The sequence below is a fragment of the Cetorhinus maximus genome, chromosome 10 (assembly GCF_964194155.1).
Source record: "Cetorhinus maximus chromosome 10, sCetMax3.hap1.1, whole genome shotgun sequence".
Lineage (NCBI taxonomy): Eukaryota > Metazoa > Chordata > Chondrichthyes > Lamniformes > Cetorhinidae > Cetorhinus > Cetorhinus maximus.
In genome coordinates this window covers 90,589,393-90,613,911 of record NC_135888.1, presented here as the reverse complement: position 1 = coordinate 90,613,911, position 24,519 = coordinate 90,589,393, and the positions used below count along the sequence as shown (strand labels likewise).

The window sequence follows — 24,519 nt, the reverse complement described above, 5'->3', positions numbered from 1 at the left end:
AGATCACCACCCATCCCTGGAAGGAGCCAGAGGCATAGAATTTGAAGACAGCTGTGACCTTTAGAGCCACTGGCATGGGGTGTCCACCCACACAGTTCGTGGAGATCTCAGGCCCTATCATCTGACAGGCATAGTTGACTGTCTCCCTTGAGAGACGGAGCCTCCTTTGGCACTGCACCTCAGACATATTGAGGTAGCTGCTTCACCACCTGTATACCCTGGCAGCAGGATAGTGGCGTCTTCTGCAGCCCCTTCTACCTTGGACTACCTCTTGGCCCTGCACCCCTTGTGCCTGCACCTGTCCTCCCAAAGGTGGCTCCCCTGGAGGCTGAATGTGCACTCCTGGCCTGCTCCCTCTTCTAGCCCTCCCTTCCTCCTCAGAGGAGCTGCCTCCAGTGGACAGTTCTGTTCCTATTCCCAGGCTAAGGGAAGGCTTCCTGAAACCTGCAGGCCCAAAAAAGATTCCTCACTGCAGAGTGCTGACCTGAAAGTTGTGAGTCCAGACCAAGCAGCTGGTATGTGTTTTGAAGTATTGCAGATCGCACAGGCAAGTTTCAGTAACTTTGAAAAAACAATATTTGACAGAGCACACCCGCGACCCCCTGACCCCTCTTATCCTGCCCATGGATATGGTTTATACAAATGTGTCCTACTCGCCTGCCTGTTGCGCCCGTGTGGCGGCCCAAAGATCGCACGGGCGCCGAAAAGTTGCAGTCGATTGGCGCCTCAAGGGCCTTAAGTGGCCCGTTAATTAATAGCGGGCGCGCATCGGATATCATCGCGCACCCGCCCAATTAAGTATTGCCATGGCGCGCGGTGATGTTGGGATGCTCGTCCGACATCACCGTGCATCATTTTATGCGCAGGCATGAGGGGCCCACTCCCGCACATCAACGGGAAAATTTTGGCCTATCTTTCTGACATTGAATTGCAACTGCCATGTCATGTGCACATTCCACATTTTATCAATATCCCCTTGCAGCTTTGGATGCTATTCCATCTAACTTTATACCTAAATCATTGATGGACGTGGACAGAAGCAGTCCCAGGGCTGAATTCTGTAGGACACTGGTGCCAAATGCCTCCACTCTGTGACATTGTGCTTAACTTCTATTACCTGTTTCGTCTTTTCATCTAGTTATTATTCCAATTTTCTACTGTCTGTCCAATTCTATACCCCATAGCCTTTCTAACAGTCTCATGCTTAGTATACTGTCGAACACCTTTTGAAATTCCAAGTATACCATGTCCACTCCTCTTCCCCCATCCATTTTAACTGTCACCTCCTCTATTAGATTCTGAGATTCATTCTGACTGTTGAGAATTATTAGATATTTAAGAATTAAGATATTTAAGAATTTCATCTTTAGTTAAAGAAACATTTTTTTTTCTATTTTTCCATAGGATGTGGGTGTTGCTGTAAAGTCAGCATTTGTTGCCCATCTATAATTGCCCTTGAACTGAATGGCTTGCTCAGCCATTTCAGGGAGCTGTTAAGAATCAGCCACATTGCTGTGGTAAAGATGGCAGACTTCCTTCTCTAAAGGATCATATGGATTTATACAAATGCCACCATCACCTCTTAATAGGTTCCCTACTGCAGGTGTTAAATTGACTTGTAATTGGCTGAGCTAACTGTCTCCCTTTTATGAAAATTACTATATATTGACCACTCACCAGTCCTCCAGTGAGCAACCATGCTCAATAGAAAACTGCAATATAAGGGGGAGTTTTAAATCACAACCTACCTGGTGGAAATGGTGTGGGTGGGGCACATTGTTCTGCATCCCTGACATGTTCCTGCTCCACCACCATCTTACCAGCCTGAATTCAGACACAGGAAAGGGCCCTCGTCAGAGCATTAGGGGCTTAACTTAAAGGATAAAGTCATCTCCAATTAAATGATCGGAAATACATAGGTTTAACTAACCTTAAGCAGGACCTTAAACCATGAGATACCTCCCAGCCTGCAGGAAGCACAGGTAAATACTCATAAAAAGAGCTTTTCAAAGAGTCCTTGTAGCCACAAAGGCAGCAGTGATTGCCTTGCCCTACAAAGATACATTGGTCACAGGTTTTCATCTGGCTCCTCTCACCTGATCACAGGTCAATCTTTGCCACCACCTAGATTATTTCCAAGGTTCTCCGGCATAGGCATGACCCCTGTAGGTTTTTGACTCTGCCTGCATTTCCCTTCTTGATGTGCCAGCCATCAGTTCAGAAGGGCCTTCACCATGAGACAATGCCCATGACATAGAAGATGGTGTGGAAGTTTTAAGTATCCAGTAGTTATCCACAGCCTGAGTTGAGAGCAGCTTATTGTAGAAAATGTCCATTCATAAGTCCTGTTTCCATGCATTAACGTCTTTGGCTAATGTCTATCCCAGCCCTTCTACCCTCCAATCTACAAAATCTGCCCAAAGAACAAAACTGTTCTAGATGCCACCTCAAATTTCAAGTGCAACAGGAACATTTTCTATACATAAAACTTCAGATAGAATTTTAATTTTAATGGCTTAAACAAAGACTAACATACTACCTTCCACCTCTTGTCAGTTCCTACTACTTGTCTGAAGTGCCTTTCACCTACTGAAATGCTTCAACAAGGTGCTTCCCACAGTGGCACAATGAGATGTGGCGTAATTTTTCTTTAGCATTGTGTGACTGCGACTGGGCTGCAGCCCAACACTCCCCCTGATCTGTTGGAAACCATACTCTAGGAGATTACTGAGCCAAGTGAAATCCTCATCTCTCTGATCTCCCTGCCCTCAAGCTGGAATAAATAATTGAACTCAAGTCCTGGATGTCTCCAGCCTGAACACCCTTGAGAGATGCTGTTACTCATGGCACAGACTCCTGCAGGGGATAGTGAGCTGCAATAGTGGACTGCAATCCACAGTGGACTGCGTGCTGATGCATGCATGAGAACCTCACACCAGGGATGTAGTAGATGTAATTATGTTCTTCATTATGTTTGAGAAGCTTCCTGGCACACAGTTCAATGCCTTCCAAGAAGAAATCAGAAATTCTTCTTTCCTTAAGCACAGCTAGGAAATGAATAGGCCTTCCAGTTAGACCCTCCACAGTGTCTCCCTGTACTCCCTCCTTCTCAAATCACTCAGGACACTCCCCCTCAAACTCTTAATCTACATCACTCAGGATTATGATTTCTGTCCTGGTGCTGGGCAGCAAGATACTGGGAATTCTGTGGTGCATAACTTCCTTCCTGACTCCTCAAAGCCTGTCCACTATCTACAAGGTACAGTCAGGAATGTGATGGAATGCTCTCCACTTGCCTGGATGAGTGCAGCTCCAACAACACTCAAGAAGCTCAGCACCATCCTGGACATAGCAGCTACCTTGATTGGAACCACATCCACCAGCTTGAATATTCACTCCCTCCAACATGCACAGTAGCAGCATTGTGTCCCATCTCCAAGATGCACTGCAGAAATTTGCCAAGACTCCTCTGGAAGCACCTTCCAAACTAGTGACTTCTACAACCTAGAAGGTCAAGGGCAGCAAATGCATGGGAACACCACCACCTGCAAGCTCCCCTTCAAGTCGCATACCACCTTGCTGTGGAACAACATTAGACCATAAGACATAGGAGCAGAAATTAGGCCAATCGGCCCATCGAGTCTGCTCCGCCATTCAATCATGGCTGATAAGTTTCTCAACCCCATTCTCCCACCTTCTCCCCGTAACCTTTGATCCCATTACCAATCAAGAACCTATCTATCTCGGTCTTAAATACACTCAATGACCTGGCCTCCACAGCCTTCTGTGACAATGAATTCCATAGATTCACCACTCGCTGGCTAAAGAAGTTTCTCCTCATCTCTGTTCTAAAAGGTCTTCCCTTTACTCTGAGGCTGTGCCCTCGGGTCCTAGTCTCTCCTACTAATGGAAACATCTTCCCCACGTCCACTCTATCCAGGCCTTTCAGTATTCTGTAAGTTTCAATCAGATCCCCCCTCATCCTTCTAAACTCCATCGAGTATAGACCCAGAGTCCTGAAACGTTCCTCATATGTTAAGCCTTTCATTCCTGGGATCATTCTCGTGAACCTCCTCTGGACCCTCTCCAGAGCCAGCACATCCTTCCTGAGATACGGGGCCCAAAATTGCTCACAATATTCTAAATGTGGTCTGACCAGAGCCTTATAAAGCCTCAGCAGCACACCCCTGCTTTTATATTCTAGTCCTCTCGAAATAAATGCCAACATTGCATTTGCCTTCCTAACTACTGACTTAACCTGCAAGTTAACCTTAAGAGAATCTTGGACTAGGACTCCCAAGTCCCTTTGCACTCCAGATTTCTGAATTCTCTCCCCATTTAGAAAATAGTCCATGCCTCTATTCTTCCTACCAAAGTGCATGACCTCACACTTCCTCACGTTGTATTCCATCTGCAACTTCTTTGCCCATTCTCCTAACCTGTCCAAATCCTTCTGCAGCCTCCCTGCCTCCTCAATATTACCTGTCCCTCCACCTATCTTTGTATCATCTGCAGACTTAGCCAGGATGCCCTCAGTTCCTTCATCTAGATCATTAATGTATAAAGTGAAAAGTTGTGGTCCCAACACTGACCCCTGCGGAACTCCACTAGTCACCGGCTGCCATCCTGAGAAGGACCCCCTTATCCCCACTCTCTGCCTCCTGCCAGACAGCCAATCTTCTATCCATGCTAGTACCTTGCCTCTAACACCATGGGCTCTTATCTTACTGAGCAGCCTCCTGTGCGGCACCTTGTCAAAGGCCTTCTGGAAGTCCAAGTAGATAACATCCATTGGCTCTCCTTTGTCTAACCTACTCGTTACCTCCTCAAAGAATTCTAACATATTTGTCAGGCATGACCTCCCCTTGATGAAACCGTGCTGACTTTGCTCGATTTTACCATGCACTTCCAAGTATTCTGAAATCTCATCCTTAATAATGGATTCTAAAATCCTACCAACGACCGACGTCAGGCTAATCGGCCTGTAATTTCCCGTCTTTTGCCTCACTCCCTTCTTAAACAGGGGGGTTACGTTAGCGATTTTCCAGTCCTCTGGGACCCTCCCTGACTCCAGTGATTCCTGAAAGATCACCACTAACGCCTCCACTATCTCTTCAGCTATCTCCTCCAGAACTCTGGGGTGTAATCCATTTGGTCCAGGTGATTTATCCACCTTCAGACCTTTCAGTTTTCCTAGCACCTTCTCCTTGGTAATGGCCACCATACTCACCTCTGCCCCCCGACTCTCTTGAACTTTGGGGATATCACTCGTGTCTTCCACTGTGAAGACTGACGCAAAGTACCTATTCAGTTCCTCCGCCATTTCTTTGTTCCCCACTACTACTTCTCCAGTGGCCCAATGTCCACTTTTGCCTCTCTCTTACCCTTTATATATAAAAAAAAAACTCTTGCAATCTTCTTTTAAACATCGCTGTTTCTTCACTGTCACTGGGTCAAAATCCTGGAACTCCCTCCCTAACAGCAATGTGGGAGTACCTACGCCACACGAACTATAGTGGTTCAAGAAGGAGCTCACCTTTACCTTCTCAAGGGCAATTAGGGATGGATGATAAATGCTGGCCTGGCCTTGCCAGCAACGCTGACATTGCATGAATGTTTTTTAAAAATCTAATGGTGCAACCTCATAAAGTTTTTAATCTTCACTTGGTTTGGCACTAACATCCATGCTTTCTGATAGGTCTAGGAAAGCAGGGAGAAGAACAAGGATTAGGATGTAGTATCAATGATAATCATGTAACAGATCCCTTACAGTACTATGCCATACCACGTTCTTGTAGTTAGGAAGTGAGTGAGCGAGTGACTGAAAGTGTATTGCACAAAGGAAACTTGTAAGGAAGATTCCCCCAAACCCTGGGGTCACATCAGGCATTTAGTTTTGGCATCTACAATGCTGAATGTTGTGTCTCTTCCCATTATGTCAAAAGCAACCTCTTCCATAGAGATGAGTGTTTGTAGACTGTGGAATCTCCTCCCGCGCTTGTTTCTTATTCATGTTTCATTTACACTTTCCCTGCAAGAAGGGTGGAAGCAGGAAAATATGTACCCCAGACAAGGGTTTCAACCGTTTTCGTGTATGAGCCAGCTGAGTATAGTGTGCATGATGACAGGAAAAAGTAACGTGTGGCCAAGGAGCAAAAATTACTGGAGCAGCTTTTGAGTGTGCGTGTAAAAGCAGAGAGGAGGTGCATTGAAGTCATCCTCACTAACCTGTGAGCAACCATGGAATGCAAAGAAGGAAATGACTGATTGTACAAATATAAAGTTAGGGTTCTGTGGGGTTGTGTAGAACAAAATCTCGTCCAAACTTAGGTGAGGCATTAAACTGAGTCGGTACCTGCCTACGTGGCTGTAAATGATCCTATTGTACTACTTGAAGAACTGCAGAGGCGTCGTCCTGGCTAACGTTTATCCCTCAAACAGCACAACTAAATCTAGTTACATATCTCATTACTGGTTATAGGAATTTGCTGTGTGCAAATTGACTGTCATTTTATCTTCCAGCCAACAGCTGCTAGCACTAGGGAATCAACCAGTGAACCTTACTGTACTATGCCATACCAGGTTCTCATAGTTAGGAAGTGAGTGAGTGAATGAGTGCAGACTCCTTTCTCCAGTGCTACTATTCCAGAACGTCCCTTCATGACACTGTTATATTCCACAAAGCTATCAAATCCAAAAATTCCCATAACTGCTCATATAATCCACAACCACTTCTGCCAACAGCTGTTAAGGTCTACATACATGTCTTCAATTTGTTAAAATTGACCTTCTAACTGGTGTACCTTCAAAAAAGGGAATGTTTAATGTTCGATTCATAGAAAAATGGATATCTAGTGAACAAGGCGAGTCATGGAGGATGGAGTACAATAAAAGAATTTGATACCCGAAACACAGGCAACAATTTCTGAAAATAGTTTTAAAAAGCAACTGGCACACAATTATTTTAAATTGTCTTAAGACCTAATTTTAATATTTTTAGCTGTTTACTTGATCACTGGCTTTCACCTAACAACCTCAAATTTAGCAAATTTCAAATTTGCTTACATTTAATGAAATGGTTATTTTCTAACCAAATGTACAACAACTGTTAGCTTTTTCTTCAGTTTGCTTAAATTATTTTATCATCTTAACCAATTTTCTTCCTACTAATGATAGAATTTTCTTCACCAGTTCTCACCATTGTCACCTGCAGGGCTGCCATTTAGGATCAAAGAATTATACAGGAGACCATTTGGCTCATCATGCCTGTGCCAGCTCTATGAAAAAGCTATGCATCAGTCCCACTTCCTCACTCTTTCCCCAAATTTTTCCTTTAAAAATATATATCAACTTCCCCTTTGAAAGTTACTTGAATAGATTTCCAAGACCCTTACCAGCAGCACATTCCAGATCGCAACAACTCACGGTGTATGAAAAATGTTTCCTTTTCTCTGCTCTGATTCTTTTGGTGGAACTTACTTTGAATGGTGAGGATGTCCTCTACACTATAGTGCTGTTCTGCATGTTCAACAGGTCGAGGTGATGCGTTCAATGTGGATAGACTCCATCACACCAGACAAACAAATGAAACAAATATAAATAAAAGAAGATACCAATTTGCAAGCTGGAATGTCAGGAGCATGTGCACAGGATTGACAGACGGCTTGCAGCTGGTTGACAATGTGTGCAAGACAGCTGTGATCAGCATGGAGCTTGATTGCCCGAACATTGACATCACTTCCCTGCAAGGGACCAGGCTCATTGAGAGCAGATCACGGAAAGAAAAACATTATACGCTCATCTGGCAAGGCAAGAGTTCAGCAAGGTATAGGTTTCACTGTAAGGAGCTCGCTACTCTTGATGATACAACATACCCCCATAATGGTTCAGAATGTGTTCTCTCCATCCATCTCTCAACTCAAACAGGGTCAGTTAACCTCATGAGTATCTATGCTCCAGTGCTGTGCTCCACTACAGAGGCTAAAGGCCAATTCTGTGAGGAGCCTGACACTGCTATCAGCAGAATCCCTAAGTCAGAACCTCTTTACCTACTGTGGGATTTCAATACATGGGCATGGGCCTGTCACACCCCTGCCTTAGACAGCATTCTGGGAAAGATAAATGAGAACAGACAGAGACCTCTTGAACTTTGCTGCCACCACAAGTTTTATGTAACTAACACTTTCTTTCAGAACAAGCCATGCCACAAGGTGTCCTGGCCACATGCAAGATCAGGGCATTGGCACTAGCTGGATCTGATCATCACCAGACGTGACTCTCTGAACAGCATTCTCAACGCACGTAGCTACCACAGCACTGACTGTAACACAGATCACGCCCTGACGTGCATGAGGATGAGGATGCAATCCTTGAAGCTTTTTCATTCAAAGCAGAAATGCTGTCCACATATCAACGTCAGCCATTCTGCCTACCCAGATCAAAACCAACAGTTCCTTGACTCAACTGAACAGGTGCTCTCGGGCAGTCCCACAACGGGTGTAGAAGCAAAATTGACCATACTTCAAGATACCATCTATAATACAGCACTTTCAACATATGGGAAGCAGGAGTGGAAAATGTTGACTGATTCAAGGCTAATGTCACCGAGATGGAACCTGTTGTTGAAACCAAGTGATCTGCTTTCATTAATTACTAGGGAGATCTGAATGAGAAAACTCTGAATGTACTAAGAGCTGCCTGAAGTAAAATCCAACAGACTGCTAGGCAGTGCAGATTACTGTCAGATTGCAGGTTACAACTTTGGCTACAACTTTTGCCTGAATATCCAAATGTCCTTTGACAAAGAGAGTGCTAGGAGGATGTATAAAGGAATCAAAAAGGCATATCATGTCCATTAGCAATGAAAACAGCTCCATTTAAGGCAAAGGAAGGACATGACTGACTGTAATAAACAGTTGGCGAGATGGGTGGAACACTATAGAAAGCCTGCTTGTCATGGCAGAGCTGGATATCGAACTCACAGTGGAGGAACTTAGCAAAGCTATTGACAAGCTCCACGTTCTGATGCTATACCACCTGAACTCTCAAGCACAGGAAACCACTGCTCCTGCAGCATCTACATGAACTTCTCTGTCTCTACTCAGGAGAGGGAGCATCAACCCAGGACATGCTTGATGCAAAGGCTGTGACCCTCAATGAGAATAAGGACGACCACAGTGATTACAACACTTATTGAGGCACCTCTCTTCTGAGCATCATGGGAAAAACATTTGCCTGTGTTGCTCTTGTCAGACTGTAGATCCTTGTTGAATGCATCTATCTGAAATTCCAGTGTTATTTCAGAACTGGAACATTTACAATTAACATGATCTTCTCAGTTCGGCAAGAGAAATGCTGTGAACAAAGGAGATCACTATATATTGCCTTCATTGATCTCACCAAGGCACTCAACCAAATGAGCAGAGGTGGTCTATTTAAGATGCTAGAGAAAACTGGCTGCCTGCCAAAGCTGCTCAATGTGATTTCCTCTTTCCATGACAACATAATGAGTAAGGTCAGCTCTCTTGGGGCAACATTGGAACATTTAGATCTGCAACTGGGTTAAACAGTGATGTGTTGAAGCACTGACACTCTTTGGCATATTCTTATCTTTTTGCTGCTGTCACGTGCCTTCAGGTCATCTACAGAAGGCGTCTACTTGCATACTGGAACTGACAGAAAGCTGTTCAGCGTTGGTCACCTGAGATCCAAGACAAAGGTGTGCCAAATCCTAATCAGACAGTTGGTCTAACTTATGATGCTGCACCAGCATTCCATACGAGGAACAGCTTAGTGACAAATGCACAGATTCTCTTTATGCCTGCAAAGAGTTTGGTTTGACCATTAGCATCAGGAAGACAAATGTCATGGTCCAGGATGTTGCCGTAGCGCCACCTATCAGCATTGACAACATGATGCTGGAAGTTGTTAATAGCTTCACATAGCTCCATAATCACCAGCAATTTGTTACTTGATGCTGAAATCAACATGTGCATCGCAAACACTGCAGCTGTTATGTCCAAGCTGTGTAAGAAAGTGTGGAACAACAGCAACCTGACTGAGAACACCAAACTGTGAGTTTGCCAAGCCTGAATCTACAGTGGTGAGACCTCGTCAACATATGCTAGGCAGAAAAAAATGGCTGAACAGTTTCCACCTTCGCTGTCTCAAACATAGTCTTGTATCTCTTTGCAGGACAAGGTCACCAGGTCAGAGTTCCTGGAGCGTGCTAATTCCATCAACATACATTCACTGCTGAACCAATGACGTCTGCACTGGCTCAGCCACGTTCATTGATGGATGATAGCCATATGGCGAAAGACCCTCTGTACAGTGGGTTGGCCATTGGGTCATGACCTCCTGGGTATCCATACATCCATTACAAAGACACCCACAAGCAAGGTTTGAAGATGGTGATCATTGACACTGACAACTGGGAGACAATTGCCGACAGCTGTGACCTCCGGAGGCTGACTGTTTGGAAAGGCATTGGAAGGTGTGACTAGAAACAAAAAGCTCAGCTGGCCGAGAAGAAGACCCAGAGAAAACAGAAGCTGATGAATTGTGCACCCTCTTAGCCCAATGTCTTCATCTGCAGCAAATGCAGTAGAAACTGTCATTTCAGAGTGGGGCTACTGAGCCACGCCAGGTGACGCTTCACATTGAGTTGACCACCGCAGCACAAACCATCACCTAACGAGATGGTAGGCTGCCACCACTATAGTGCTGTTCTGAGTCCTTAATTAGCTTTGGCAAATCCATTCTATTACACTATGTAATTGAATTTTCTGTATTTTTCTATCCTAATTTATTTCCATTTTAAACTGCATTTTGAGTATCTTCGTGACTTTCAAAACAGTTTCAAATCAACAAGGTTTCAGTTTAGCATGCTGCTAAGTTGGCATGGTTTAATTTAATTTCTAGTATGATGCTTTTAATCACTATTATGCACACAATGATACATAAAAACACAGGGCTGCCTGCATTGGGGAATTCTTCTTTTTGGTTCTAGATCTATTTTTTCATTAGAGTTTAAAGCTTGGTGTGTTGCATTTTTTCCAAATAAGCCAGTGAATAATTGTAAATTATTGAATGATTTTGTGCTTTCTCATACTTCTGTTTGCATGTTTCCTTTTTTCAAGCATATGTCATGTGCTAAAATCATACATACTTTGTGGACATAAACCACTTGTGCAATTTTCTGATTCCAAGAAAAGTCCGTCGCATTCCTTCCCACCATTTCTTGGTGCTGGTTCAGAACACTCTCTATTTCTCCAATGTGTGCACTCTGTCCCACATGTAGACCATTTGCTCCATTCAGTCCAACTTCCATCTACTAAAATATGAAAAGAAAATTATATTGAAGACCAAAATTTTGGAAATGTAACTTCTCTGAATTCTTCTCTGATAATATCAGTTTCTTATTAAATTTAAAAAAAAATTCATACTGCAGTATAGCCTGTTCAATAGTGAATGATCATAAATCTATTATAATGCATGCAATGTGATATCGATTTAGGTCAGTTTATATAGAAATAATGGTCATAAATATAGCTCTAAGTCTCAGAGTCATAATGAATCACATCTGCTTTAGCATGTCCTCACAATAATACAACAACTTGTATTTATATAAAGTCTTTAAGGTAATAAAATGTCCCAACACGCTTCACAACAGCACTATAAACAAAATATGATACTAAGCCACATAAGGGAATATTATGGCATATATCTAAAAGCCAGTCAAAGAGGTAGGTTTAAGGAGTATCTTAAAGCAAGAGAGAAAGATAGAGAAGTAATAGGGCTGAGGAAGGGAATTCCAGAGCAAAGGGACCAGGCGGCTGAAGGCATGGCCATCAATGGTGGAGAAATTAAAATCGAGGATGTTCAAGAAACCAGAATTAGAGGGGCACAAATATCTTGTAGTGTTGTGGGGCTGGAGGATATTAGAGAGATAGGGAAGGGCGAGCCCGTGGGGGGATTTGAAAACAAGGATGAGAATTTTAAAATCAAGGCATTGCTCAATCGGGGCCAATGTAGGCCAGTGAGGATGAGGTTGAAAGGTGTGAGTTAGGACATGGATAGGAGAGTATTAGGTGATGTCAAGTGTACAGAATTGTAGAATGTAAGAGGCCAGCCAAGAGTTAGAATAGTCAAGTCTAGAAGTAACAAGAACATGAATGAAGGTTTCACCAGCAAATTAACTTAGGTAGGGCAAAGTTGATGATTACAATGGTGGTCTTGGTGATGACATGACTATGTGGTTGATAGCTCATCTTGGGGTCAAATATGCCAATAATATTCTTTTATGGTACTATTCCATTATATCTGGTATGGTATTGTCCACATATAGTTTGGAACCAGAAGTATGATACAAAAGTTTTTGTTTGGGTAAACAAGGGAAACTTACTCTCTGGATGGAGAGTCAATGATGAGGGGGTTATCAACAAAGTGAGTGAAACGAGAGGTTAGAGAAAACTTATTTTCGGGAGCATGGAATGTTCTCACAAGGAATAGTTGAACCAGAGACATCATCAGCTTTTAAGGGAAACATGTTGAGGGGATTGATTGATCCTCTTGATGTTCAACGATATCTCTGTCACTGAATTCCCCCACTATCAATATCTTGGAAGTTATCATTGACCAGAAACTTCACTGGTCCAGCCATCTAAATACTGTGGCTACAGGTCAGAGATTGGGAATTCTGCAATGATTAATTCACCTCCTGACTTTCCAAAGCCTGTCTACCATCTACAAGGCACAAGTCAGGAGTGTGATGGAATACTCTCCACTTGCCTGGATGAGTGCAGCTCCAACAACACTCAAGTAGCTCGACACCATCAAGGACATAGCAGCCGGTTTGATCAGCACTACATCCACCACCTTACACCTTCCATCACTGCTGTTGCATAGTGGCAGCAGTGTGTACCATCTACAAGATGCACTGCAGCAACTCGCCAAGCCTTCTTTGCCACTGCCTTCCAAACCCGTGACCTCTACCACCACCTGAAAGTTACCCTCCAAGCCTCACACCATCCTTGACTTGGAACTATATCGCCGTTCCTTCACCATCGCCTGGAACTACACCAATTGTTCCTCTGAAGCTCCCTGTCACAATTGATAAAAAGAACTAAGGGGTTCCTCTCAAAAAATAAGAACATCGTAGCATATGATTAAATCATGACAGTTGTGTAAAAAAAACCTATCTTCAGTGTCGATGTCTCCTATATCTTTCAAGTTGAAGGTTTAGTTCAGTTCTCATTGATCCAAAAGCAGTATTAGTGGAGCTGTAAGTGGTTTTCGATTGAGGATAAGTAAATATCAGCTCTTCCTCAATCACCACAAACAATAAATGTCTTATTGACTTCTTGTGCTTTAACAGGTTGATGCACAATGGGTGTTAATGTTTAGGAGCTAAGGCTTTGTAGCAGCTAATTCCCCACTATAGGCATTTACATTTACATCACAGTGAAATCTGTCACCTGGGATTTAATTTTTTCTGGAGTAAAACCTTGGCACTGAGCATTGGTTCGCAAATTCACAATTATAGGCAGTCTGGAATTGGCTACAATGCTATTTTTCAAGGTTCACTTTCATACATAATAAATAAAACCAATGTTCATTTTTAAAGTTGAAGCACCATAAAATTATAATTGTGATTTGTGTAAGATTTATATTCAGCGATACATTTTATCTCATCATACCTACTACTAGAAATGAAAAAGTGTTGTTAATTTCAAGCTGCATTAATCTTATGTCTCTAATGGAAGAGATCATTTCATTCTTATTCATCCAAATTCATAAGTGGGGTGGTGGGGGTGGAGGGAGGTAAGAATTCCTCTTGTCACAGAGTAATGACATAGTAAATGGGTTCTTGAAGATTTCTTTTGTTTTCTCCTCCCAATCTCTATAACACCCCCAGAACAGCAATTCTCCTCTAATATTCCTCCTCCTACTCCGGCATCTTGTGCACCCCACTGTCTTCCTTCCACCTTTGGTGGCAGTGCCTTCGGCCATCTAAACTCTTAGCACTGAAATTCACTTCTGAAATCTCTCTGCCACACACTCCTCCTTTAGGACACTCCTTTAAACCTATCTCTTTGGTCAAGCTTTTGGTCACCCGCCTTCATGTTTCTTTCTATGGCTCAGTGTCAATTTTGTCTGATTATTGCTCTCGGATAATTCTACAATATCAAAGTGCTGTACAAATGTTAGACACTGCTAAGTGATCCCACAACCAATAGATCAGATCAAAGCGCTGCAGTCTTGCCTGAATCTAGTCCTGAATGATGGTGGACAATTAAACAATTAACCAGAGGAGGAGGTTCCACTAATATCCCCATCCTCAATCATGGTGGAATACAGCTCATCAGTGCAAAAAATAAGGCTGAAGAATTTGCAACCATCTTCAACCAGGAGTGCCAAGTAGATGATCCATATCAGCCTCCTCCTCAGATACCAGGCTTCAGACAATTTGGTTCACTTCACTTGATATCACGAAATGGATACTGCAAAGGCTATGGACCCTGACAACATTCCAGCAATAGTGCTGAAGATTGTGCTCCAGAACTAGCTGCATCCCTAGCCAAGCTGTTCCAGTAAAGCTGCAACATTGGCATCTACCCGGCAATGTGAAAAATTGCTCAGGTGTGTTCTGTCCACAAAAGGCAGGACAAATTCAACCTGGCCAATTGCCACCCCATCAGACTACTCTCCATCATCAGTAGAGTGATGGAACGTGTCGTCGACAGAACTATCAAGTGGCACCTACTCAGTAATGACCTGCTCACTGATGCTCAGTTTGGGTTCCACCAGGGACACTCAGCTCCTGACCGCATTACAGCCTTGGTCCAAACATGGACAAAAGGATTGAATTCAAGAGATGAGGTGAGGGTGACTGCTCTTGACATCAAGGCAACGTTTGACTGAGTGTAGCATTAAGGAGCCCCAGTAAACTTTAAGTCAATGGGAATTGGGGGAAAGCTCTCCATTGGTTGGAGTCATACCTAGCACAAGGGGAGAAGGTTGTGGTTGTTGGAGGCCAATCATTGCAGTCTCTGGGCATTGCTGCAAGAGTTTCTCAAAATAGTGTTCAAGGCTCAAGCATCTTCAACTGCTTCATCAATGATCTTCCCTCCATCACAACGTCAAAAGTGGGGCTGTTGCTGATGATTGCACAGCCTTTAGTACCATTCATGACTCCTCAGACAGTGAAGCAGTCCATGTTCATGTGCAGCAAGACCTGGACAACGTTCAGGCTTGAGATGCTAAATGACAAGTAACATTCGCATCACACAAGTGCCAGGCAATGACCATCTCCAACAAGAGAGAATCTAATCATCACCCCTTGACATTCAACACCATCACCATCACTGAATCTCCCACCATTAGTATCTTGCCAGTTACCAATGATAAGAAACTGAACTGAACCAGTCATATAAATACTGTGGCTACAAGAGCAGAGACTGGGAATTCTGTGCCGAGTAACTCACCTCATAAGACAGGAGTGTGATGGAATACTCTCCACTTGCCTAGATGAGTGCAGGTCCAACAACACTCAAGAAGCTTGACAACATTGAGGACAAATCAGCCACTTGACTGGCACCACATCCACCACCTTAAACATTTACTCCCTTTATTGCTGTCACAGTATATACCATATACAAGAGGCTCTGCAGCAACTCGCCAAGGCTCCTTCAACAGCCATGACCTCTACCGCCTAGAAGGACAAGGGCAACAATCACATGGGAACACCACCACCTTCAAGTTCCCTTCCAAGCCACACACCATCCTAACTTGGAACTATATCGCTGTTCCTTCACCGTTGCAGGATCAAAAACCTGGAACTCGCTCCCTAACAGCAACATGGGTGGACCTACAGCAGATGGACTGAAATGGTTTAAGAAGGTGACTCACCGCTACCTTCTCTAGGACAATTAGGGATGTGTAGCAAATGCTGGGCTTGGCAGCGACGCCCATGTCCCATGCAAAAGAAATTTAAAAGTTGCTACTGTTGATACTTTTACTGAATATCTAAAGTTTAGTGAGAATGTTCCAAAGTGCTGTATAGCCAATTAATTGTTTTTTGAATTAAAATCACCATTGTGAGCAAGGTCTCACCATCAGCAATGAGATAAATAATCATTATTGGAGGTGTTGGTGGAGGGAAGAAGCAAAGAGAAAAAGGTTTTTTTTTGTGTGATCATTAAGTACGCTATGAAATTACTGAGATTTCGAAGGAAATAAAAGCATTCTGTAGAACGTAGTGGTTGAAGATTCACCTGCAATTCAGAATTGTCTGCAGGCACTGGGCCATTGGTTAAAATGTGAAAACACAATCTTCATAATTTATTGGGTTCTGATCTTTGTAACTACTGTGTTTCTCCGAATGAATTTTATTGCTATCAGCAACGTGACACTATAGCCATAACATAATTATTATGATACTGAACTAGCAACAGAGAGATTAGTGATAGAATCTTAACAGAACAGATCCACACTCAGCAGGAACACAGGTAGCAGTGGGAAGGCTGCTCTGATTCTTCCCTGGATGTCATGCTGGAGGCATATGACTCATGCACACCCTCTACCAGTGCAGATAAACAACCCTTGGTGGGCACTGCAGCAAGTATTCCTAGATTGTCACATGGGGAGGAGCACGTGTTGGAGACAGGGACAGCCGTGGAGAATTCCTGTCAGAGGGCAGGAAATTCAAAGATCCGCTCAGCTGGGCATAAATGTTGAGCCTCGGAGGTTATCCATGAAAAGGCAACTTGTGGAACAGGAACGGGAAATGTGCATGCTTCTGTCAGCATTTCCAGAAGCAATGTGCACCCTTGGATGGAGATTGAAGGAGTCCATTTCTAGCATATAGCATTTTTCTGGCATCTCGGGTATTTGCATTGATGCCTGCCACCCACACCTGGACCCCTTGGCCGTTAAATTCTGCCCGATGAGTTTGCATAGCAAATTATGAAACAAAAATTAATAAATCTGGGCTGGTTCTAGATAAAATGGCTACAAAAGTGGCAGCATTGTTTTCTAAATCCAATTAGTTTACTAATACATTTCATGAAGAGACCTGCCACCCCTCTCTGATCTGGCCTACATAAACGACTGCAGCCCCACATTATATAGCTGACTCTGTCAACCCTCAGGACAACTACAGATGTTGTCTTTACAATGTCAGCCATAACCCACAAGCAAATTTAAAAATTTTTTTTTAGCAGTATCAAGTGCTGCTAACTGATGTCCTGTGGCTCATATTTGTGTTAATGGTGCTGAGGTATCTGAAGGTTTGTCAAGTCAACAAAATTTAAAGCAGCACTTCTGCTTAAAAAAGCTCTTTACAGAGTTCTTGGCGTTTGAGTTTTCATCCTAACTTCTGAGAATAGATGTAATTAATTTCTGTGGAAGAAGTGGGTAAATTCAAAATGTGTAAAGAAATAAATTGATGTAATCTGCCTCTGTGCTAAAACAGTCTTTGGCAACATACACATTTCAAGACACTAAACTTCTGTTGGTTTGTTAAGGATTAAACCTGATGCGTCTATCTGGGGATCAAGATTTGGAGATTGAGAAAGAATCTACCAGTTATATACCCATTAAAATTGTGCCCTAAATTCTATTGGAAGTGAATGAGGGCGTAAGATGTAGCTAAAATGCAATAAAACAAATGATTGGTTTTGGCCTACATGGCACCATTATTTCTACTCTAAGAGCCACTGATCTAACTAATGCCGCTATAAAACAGGGATAATTAGAAAAAGAACTAAGGAAGGCTGATGCTGAAACCTTAAGGTTGAATTGTTGTATTTAATTGCACTGCTATAATTTTAACTTAGATTGGTATTTTGTAAAAAAGATGACATTTCCCTTTGAGGCTCTTAGTTTCATTTAGAGATTTCTGTAGAGATTTTTATTTGTTTGAGAGATTTCCCAAAGATATAGTATGTGCCACAGTATGAGTTTCGAATGGGGATCTTTTCACTGGAACAAGAAGAGAAAGAACAGCAAGAAAATGGGGAGCAAGCTCCTCAGGCAGCATCACAATGTGCAGATCCTCCACAAATACTCAGCCACCACTGTGCATAGACACAAAATATCTTATTTGAATATTTGCATGGAGCTCCGAATAAGGAACTGGTAGTTCACTCCAAAAATGCTAGAGAGCCGGGCATCATCCTACAGAGATCTCTAAAGTTCAAGGCAGAAATTACTGTGCCTCAATAAAATCATTACTGCATTAATTTCTTGGCTGTTGGCTCATTGCAGAGGAGAATCAGGTGATTTCAGCCAGATCAGTTGTTTCTTTGTCCTTTCTAGCATCAAACAAGTCATTAATGTCCTGTCTGCTGAGCCAGCTCAACCATTCCTATGGCACAAGGGCCATACAAAGTGAGCCATTCATTTTCATTTGACTTGCTGGGTTTCAACTTTGGAGCTAAAGATTGCACTAATGTAGCCATGTGATTACCTATTTTTTTTACCCAAGGCTTGAACATCACCAGCCAAACCCTGCATATTACAGATGAATCCTTGCCATCAGGCCTTCCTGTTCCCTGGGGCATAAGCAAAGGTTTCTTCAACTGCCACTCACTCCAGTTGCCACAAGAGGGCACTGGACTCTGCTATAAGTCTGGCCATCTGTTGCATATTTCCAGAGAAGCATTGCAATGTCTTTGTATGAGGTTGTGACTCTTATAGTATCCTTCTTTTCCTGCAGGAAATCATCGTCCAAATGCCTCTCAGTCAAGAGTGGGCATTTTCCTAGCCTTTGCTCAGGAACATTCTTATGACTTCCACCTCCTCTACATGATGTACAGCACCTGCAATGCACTCCTCATCTGAACTAACTCCCCACTGCCCTGACTCCCAAGCCATAGTGATTTTTTCTGGTTTGGTGAATATGAGAGTGGGTGAACGATGGTGTGAGTGAATTTACTGGCTGTCCCTGTTGTTGACGGTCTTGCCATTGGGTCAGTTTCTATCTCAGTGTCTTTTCCCTCTTCCAAATCCTGTAGAGAAATCCAATAAGTCCACTAGTCACCGGTTCCTTACTGTTCAGATCATAAGGGTCTTCCAAAGCATGAGTGAAAATGCCTTTTGATCTTTGAATATTGGTACTTGTTTTGCACAAACCAATTCTTGTGCAGGATCTCTCTTGCCTCCTTTTATAATCTCAGTTGAATTGGATCTCAATGTGTCAATTGCCTCCTCCTGCCGGGTTAATGAACAGATTACCTGTTGCTCTTCCTCTTGTATCCATTCCTGTAAATTCCATGTAATTCTACACTACATGAGTGTGAAATCATTGTAATATTCAGTCTCAGACAAGTTTATTTGACAACTATTCAAAAATTCATATCACTTTGCTAATGGAGTTCTCATAGTGAAAACAATTCTTCAAAGGGCATGTATTAATTGCAGGATTCTTTTGTGACATAATTGTTTTATGCAATTGCTCTACAGCTCCTTTACTTCATTGCTTTGTATCCTTAACCTTTAGAATTCATATTGATTTTCAGCATTTAAAATTAAAACGTAGCCTTTTGCGATCACACATACCCTTGCTGACATTGCGCAATCAGTAAACTGAGGGGCGATCTTGGGGGATAGGGAGTTTCCATTCACACGTGTGTACATCATTCCACATTGTCCTGGCTTCCGTATTGGGAAGTTTCTTGCTACCAAATCCCACTGCTCCACAGTCCCCTATGCCTAATCTCAATTGGAACACTATGCCACTGTCTGAGAAGCTTGCTGCTCTTTTCTTTCTTGGCCCTGATTGTTCAGAGCATTCCAGCTTTAAATCCTACATCTTTCACCCCGAGACTATTCCCTCCACATATATTCCAGGCCTTCCACAGTACAGCTGTAGCAATTACTCATGCCTTTTCTGAATATTGGAATGAATAATTGGATGAATATCCAGCTCCACCTCTCATTCCTCCTTTAAGGAACGCCTTAAAACTTATCTCCAACTGTCTTATGTGGCTAAATGTCAAATTCTATTTGATAATGCTCCCGTGAAGCATCTTGGGACACTTAAATATGTTAAAGGTGCTAGACAAATACAAGTTGTTGTTGTTCTCTCATCCAGCAATATTAAAATAAGCTGTCCTATAATTTTAATTTTATACATGTATATTGCTGTCTATTGTATTCTCACTGTACTTGTTCCTGATGCTCCAGCCCTGCCTACTGACTGAGAAGCTGGCTTTTCACACTGCCACCCTGACATCATCTCCTCCAATGTGGATGATCGTGCTTGGGGTTGGCAGGTTAACTTCCAAAAAAAAGTTGGCCAATCACATTCATGAGTCACATACAATTGCTCTAGGTCTCTGGCTGTGGGCTCTTCACTTTCTCTGAGGCTTGTACAGTCCCAGCACCAATTACCTCTCCCAGTCCAGTAAACCCCAAAACCTAAGCCTTCATCAAAAAAAAACGCCTATTGAAAAGTGTGCTTGGTGAAATCAATTGACTTTAAAATTTGATGGTTTCTAAAGTCTACATGAAAGAGCTTGATTCAGTGGGGAGCTACGACTTGCATATCACAGGGCATAACGATAAAAGGCTGTTAGAAGTAACACATTAGTAATTACATTTCTTCCTTGTAGGGAAAAATCATTATTGCTATCAGGATTACTTTTCCAGAAAAATGAAGAAAGCATTCATTCACAATTTATGCCCTCAATTACTATTAATAAAAAAGAACCAATAGGGAATTGCCTGAGGAGATTACAGATAACATTTCATTAACTTTTGCTTTTTGGCCCATTTACTGTCATTAATGTAGATATATACAGGTAAGCAATGAAATAGCTCAAATATATAAATATATATATGTGTATATATATATTATGCCACAGTACATACTATATATTAAATATATTTTTAAATTATCAGCAGTATTGCCACAAATCAACTTTTTATTTCTTAAATTTCATTAAAAACAATATATTTCTGGAAATGTACAGCAAGTTAATCAGTACCTGGAAGAGAAAAATGGATTAAAATTTGAAGTGTGACCCTTCTTCAAAATACCAATTCTATCTTCCTATTTAATGTGCACTTCCAGTATTTTCTATTTGAGTATTGCTGGAAAAATACATTTTGTGGAAGCTTTTTCTCTTGCACTCATCAGGACAATCACAAGAATGCCAATGTCAGAGGAAGCAAAAACTTTATACTTTATGAGAAAAGAGTGCTGATTGGTTGGCAAGTGGTCTCTGATTGGTAGAGCTGTTGCCGTGGACAATTCACCAGTTAATGGTGACTAACAGCTAGCTGCCAAGCATTGTTTGAAATTTAAACTAGGCAGCTTGACTCTGATTAGTCAAGGCCTTCAGCCTGTTCATGAGTTTGCATGATATACAGCGCAGAATGATCTGATCAGGGTAGCCATTATCCCACAGGATGACTTTGATGAACCCTATTTCAACATCAAGCTTGCATTGTAAGCAAATGGTTTGGGCCTTATTTACGAGGTTGCTGATAAGGCCAATTTTATAGCATGTGGAACTGTAAGAGTCCCAATGCGTTTACCCTATGTTCAAATAGTCTAGACATAGGTCTATGGTCAGTGAATTAACCAATGCAGAAGCAACTTGATCATGCCTTTCTATTTTAACATAGCATTGATCAGAAACCTTTCACAGGTATTTGTTTATTGCTTCCTGATATCTTGCTTTCATCATCATCATGTACTGGAAGCTATATATATCAATACACAGGGCCCTGTTCTTTGCAAACAGAAAGAACATGTATACACGTTGCGCCTGTTTTAGCTGAACAAAATAAGTGACAGCAATTAGCTGGTTCATTCCTCTGGGCAATGCCTTGACCAATCAGAGTCAAGTTGCCTGGTTTAAATTTCAAACAATGCTTGACAGTTAACTGTCAGTCATCATTAACTGGTGCATTCTCCATGGCAGCGCCTCTACCAATCAGAGTCCTCTTGTCAACCAATCAGCAGTCTCTTCTCATACAGTATAAAGTTGTTGCTTCAGCTGACCGTGGTACTCTTGTGATTGCCCCGATGAGTGCAAGAGGAAAAGCTTCAACAAAATGTCTTTTTTCAGCAATACTCAAGTTTTGTACCACCAAACAGCTATTTATTTTCTGTTTTTAATTCAAATCTCCAGCCCTTGTGTTTTATTCCTTTAATTTCCTCTTATATCAGTGATTTTATATCTTATTAATGTACCTGGACTGTTTCTGGACCTGGTAAACTTTTAGGAGAGGTGTTTGCATTGCAGGGGCCCTGGGCAAAGACTCAGCTGGACCATGATACCAAATATCATTCATTTAACCTGATATCACAGGCATCTTTGTAATAGATTGTAGGAATAGTTGACAATTAATACTTTTAATTGTTTCCTACTAGTTTTACATAATTTCTATAAAGCTTTCACTATTTTTAACTTGTTTATAATGCATCTAGTTCTATTATTATTTTCTATGATTATTTTTCATTTTCTTAGTTCTTATTCTATCTTTTCTCTCATCCTATATTGCCACAAGTATAAATGTGACCGACAAATGGAGTACGTTATAAAAGTTGTTAAAGGAAGCAGCCTGAGTACAGGTTAATCATTTACCTGGGCACAAGATGGAGCAGGTAGATTTCTGAGTGTTCTGTCCATCACAGAATGATCCACCATTCTGAGGGCTGGGGCTGGTACAGGTGCGTGTCCTTTTCTGCCATCCTTTACCACAGGTAGTGCTACAGGACCACCACTCTGTCCAAGTAGACCAGCCACCATTTACTGTTCAAAAGGGGTAATCATAAATACTACAAGTAACCACTTAAGTAATCAACTAACAATATATAAACTAAGAATTTTCTACTATTTTGGATCAATACCTGCTCATAACAGAATTAAGTGAAAGCATGCAATTTTGTTTATTTGCAGGAAAACACTGTTGACGTGATTTAATAAATACCACTGTGCACTAGTTCTTTTGAGAATTTTGACTAACAAAGCTTTGGTTGTTCAATTAGTTTAGCAGATGCAGAGGAAGACAATGTTCATTTTCATGCTTCAATAGGAAACAATTCTATTTTTTTGAAGGATATGACAACATTTATGACACAAAACAGCAGTAATCTGTGCACTGTGTACCAAATTAACTTTCTAATATACTTGAAAGAAATTTATTAAACCAATTCACCAGTCGCATTCTGTCCAACATACATTTTCTAATTTTTGAAGATCTAATATTCGTTATCTCATATTCATTGCAGATAGATGCGACAAAGACCAGAAAGTTTAAAGTGTAAAAGATAAATTAAAACTAAATGCTGTATGGCCTTATATTTATATCACACCTCATGATATCCTTAGTGCTTCTCACCCAATGAAGTAGCTTTACAAGTATAATCATTATTATTCTGTAATTATAGTGTTATTGACAAAAGCAACAAGTGTTGAAGGCTTTTGCAGAATAATGTGCAAAAAATATGTTTATTAAATTATAGCTTTAGAAGGAACTGAAAACAAGCTTTATATAATGTACCACGAGATATTTCCTGTTCGATGAATTGTAGCATTACTAATATTCTTCTATTTTAATTGAATCTGGCATAGTATTATGATGTATTAATTTACTAATCCTAATATTCTTATTAATGATGTCTTCAATGTTTTAAGGAATTTTAAGCAAATATTGAAAACATGAAAATATTTTTCTTCTAATGACCTTATTCTATAATTTATCCAATAGGTGGGCAGCATAGAGTAGCTAGGTAACAGAGTTGTGTTACTTTTACTGATGGGACTATTTTGATATTACTGGCACACTCTGTATATCTCAGTCATATCAAGGCAAGTACAAAATGAGCACCACCTGCTGAAACATTTGACGCTTTAGTTCATTAATATCATTTTGACTGCTAAACAGTATTTGAAAGCCGCTTTCAGGGAGTGAATTAACAGTTTCACAAACACTCAGAGAAAAACATGTTCTATTTGTAAGTAGTAAAATACATTATTCCCCAAAGCATGAAGCAATAAAAAAAGAACTGTGAGGTAAATAAATACTGACACAGAAGGCCAAGGCGTTTATTTAGTGTTGAAAGACTTAAATGGGAAATACAAATGAGGCACACAAAAATCTCATCACTTGCTGCTGCTTGATTACCAGACATGTGAATGTGGGATTATAAAAATGAATCAACCATATCCTTTTCTTGTTTATCCATTCACTTAAGTCATTTATGCATGCCATAAACGTTTCTTATTGTATTTGTTAATCTATGCTTCAAGATGTAATGAACTTGGTTAATAAAACTGCCTTGGACCCCAGTAAGACTCTTTAGGTTTGTTGTCAGCTGAGGTTCAGTGGGTAGCACTCTCATATCTGAGTCAGAAAGTCCAACTCCAGATAGCAAAATCTAGGTTGACATTCCTAGCGTTGTACTAAGGGAGTGCTACATTGTCAGAGATGCCATTTTTCAGATGAGATGTTAAACCAAGAGCCTGTCTGACCTCTTAGGTGGACATAAAACATCCCGTT

At 41.5% G+C, this 24,519-nt stretch overlaps 1 protein-coding gene across 1 annotated transcript in view; it reads right to left on the bottom strand.

The window, feature by feature from the left end:
- The window catches only part of unc5a (unc-5 netrin receptor A), a 329,799-nt gene that overhangs the window by 166,410 nt on the left and 138,870 nt on the right, over positions 1-24,519 (bottom strand). The window contains exons 6-8 of the mRNA XM_078549746.1: positions 22,602-22,769; positions 11,171-11,335; positions 1,118-1,134 (exon numbers count right to left, since the gene is read on the bottom strand). Of these exons, the coding sequence (XP_078405872.1) occupies positions 1,118-1,134; positions 11,171-11,335; positions 22,602-22,769 (350 nt within the window). The remainder of the gene's footprint in view (positions 1-1,117; positions 1,135-11,170; positions 11,336-22,601; positions 22,770-24,519) is intronic.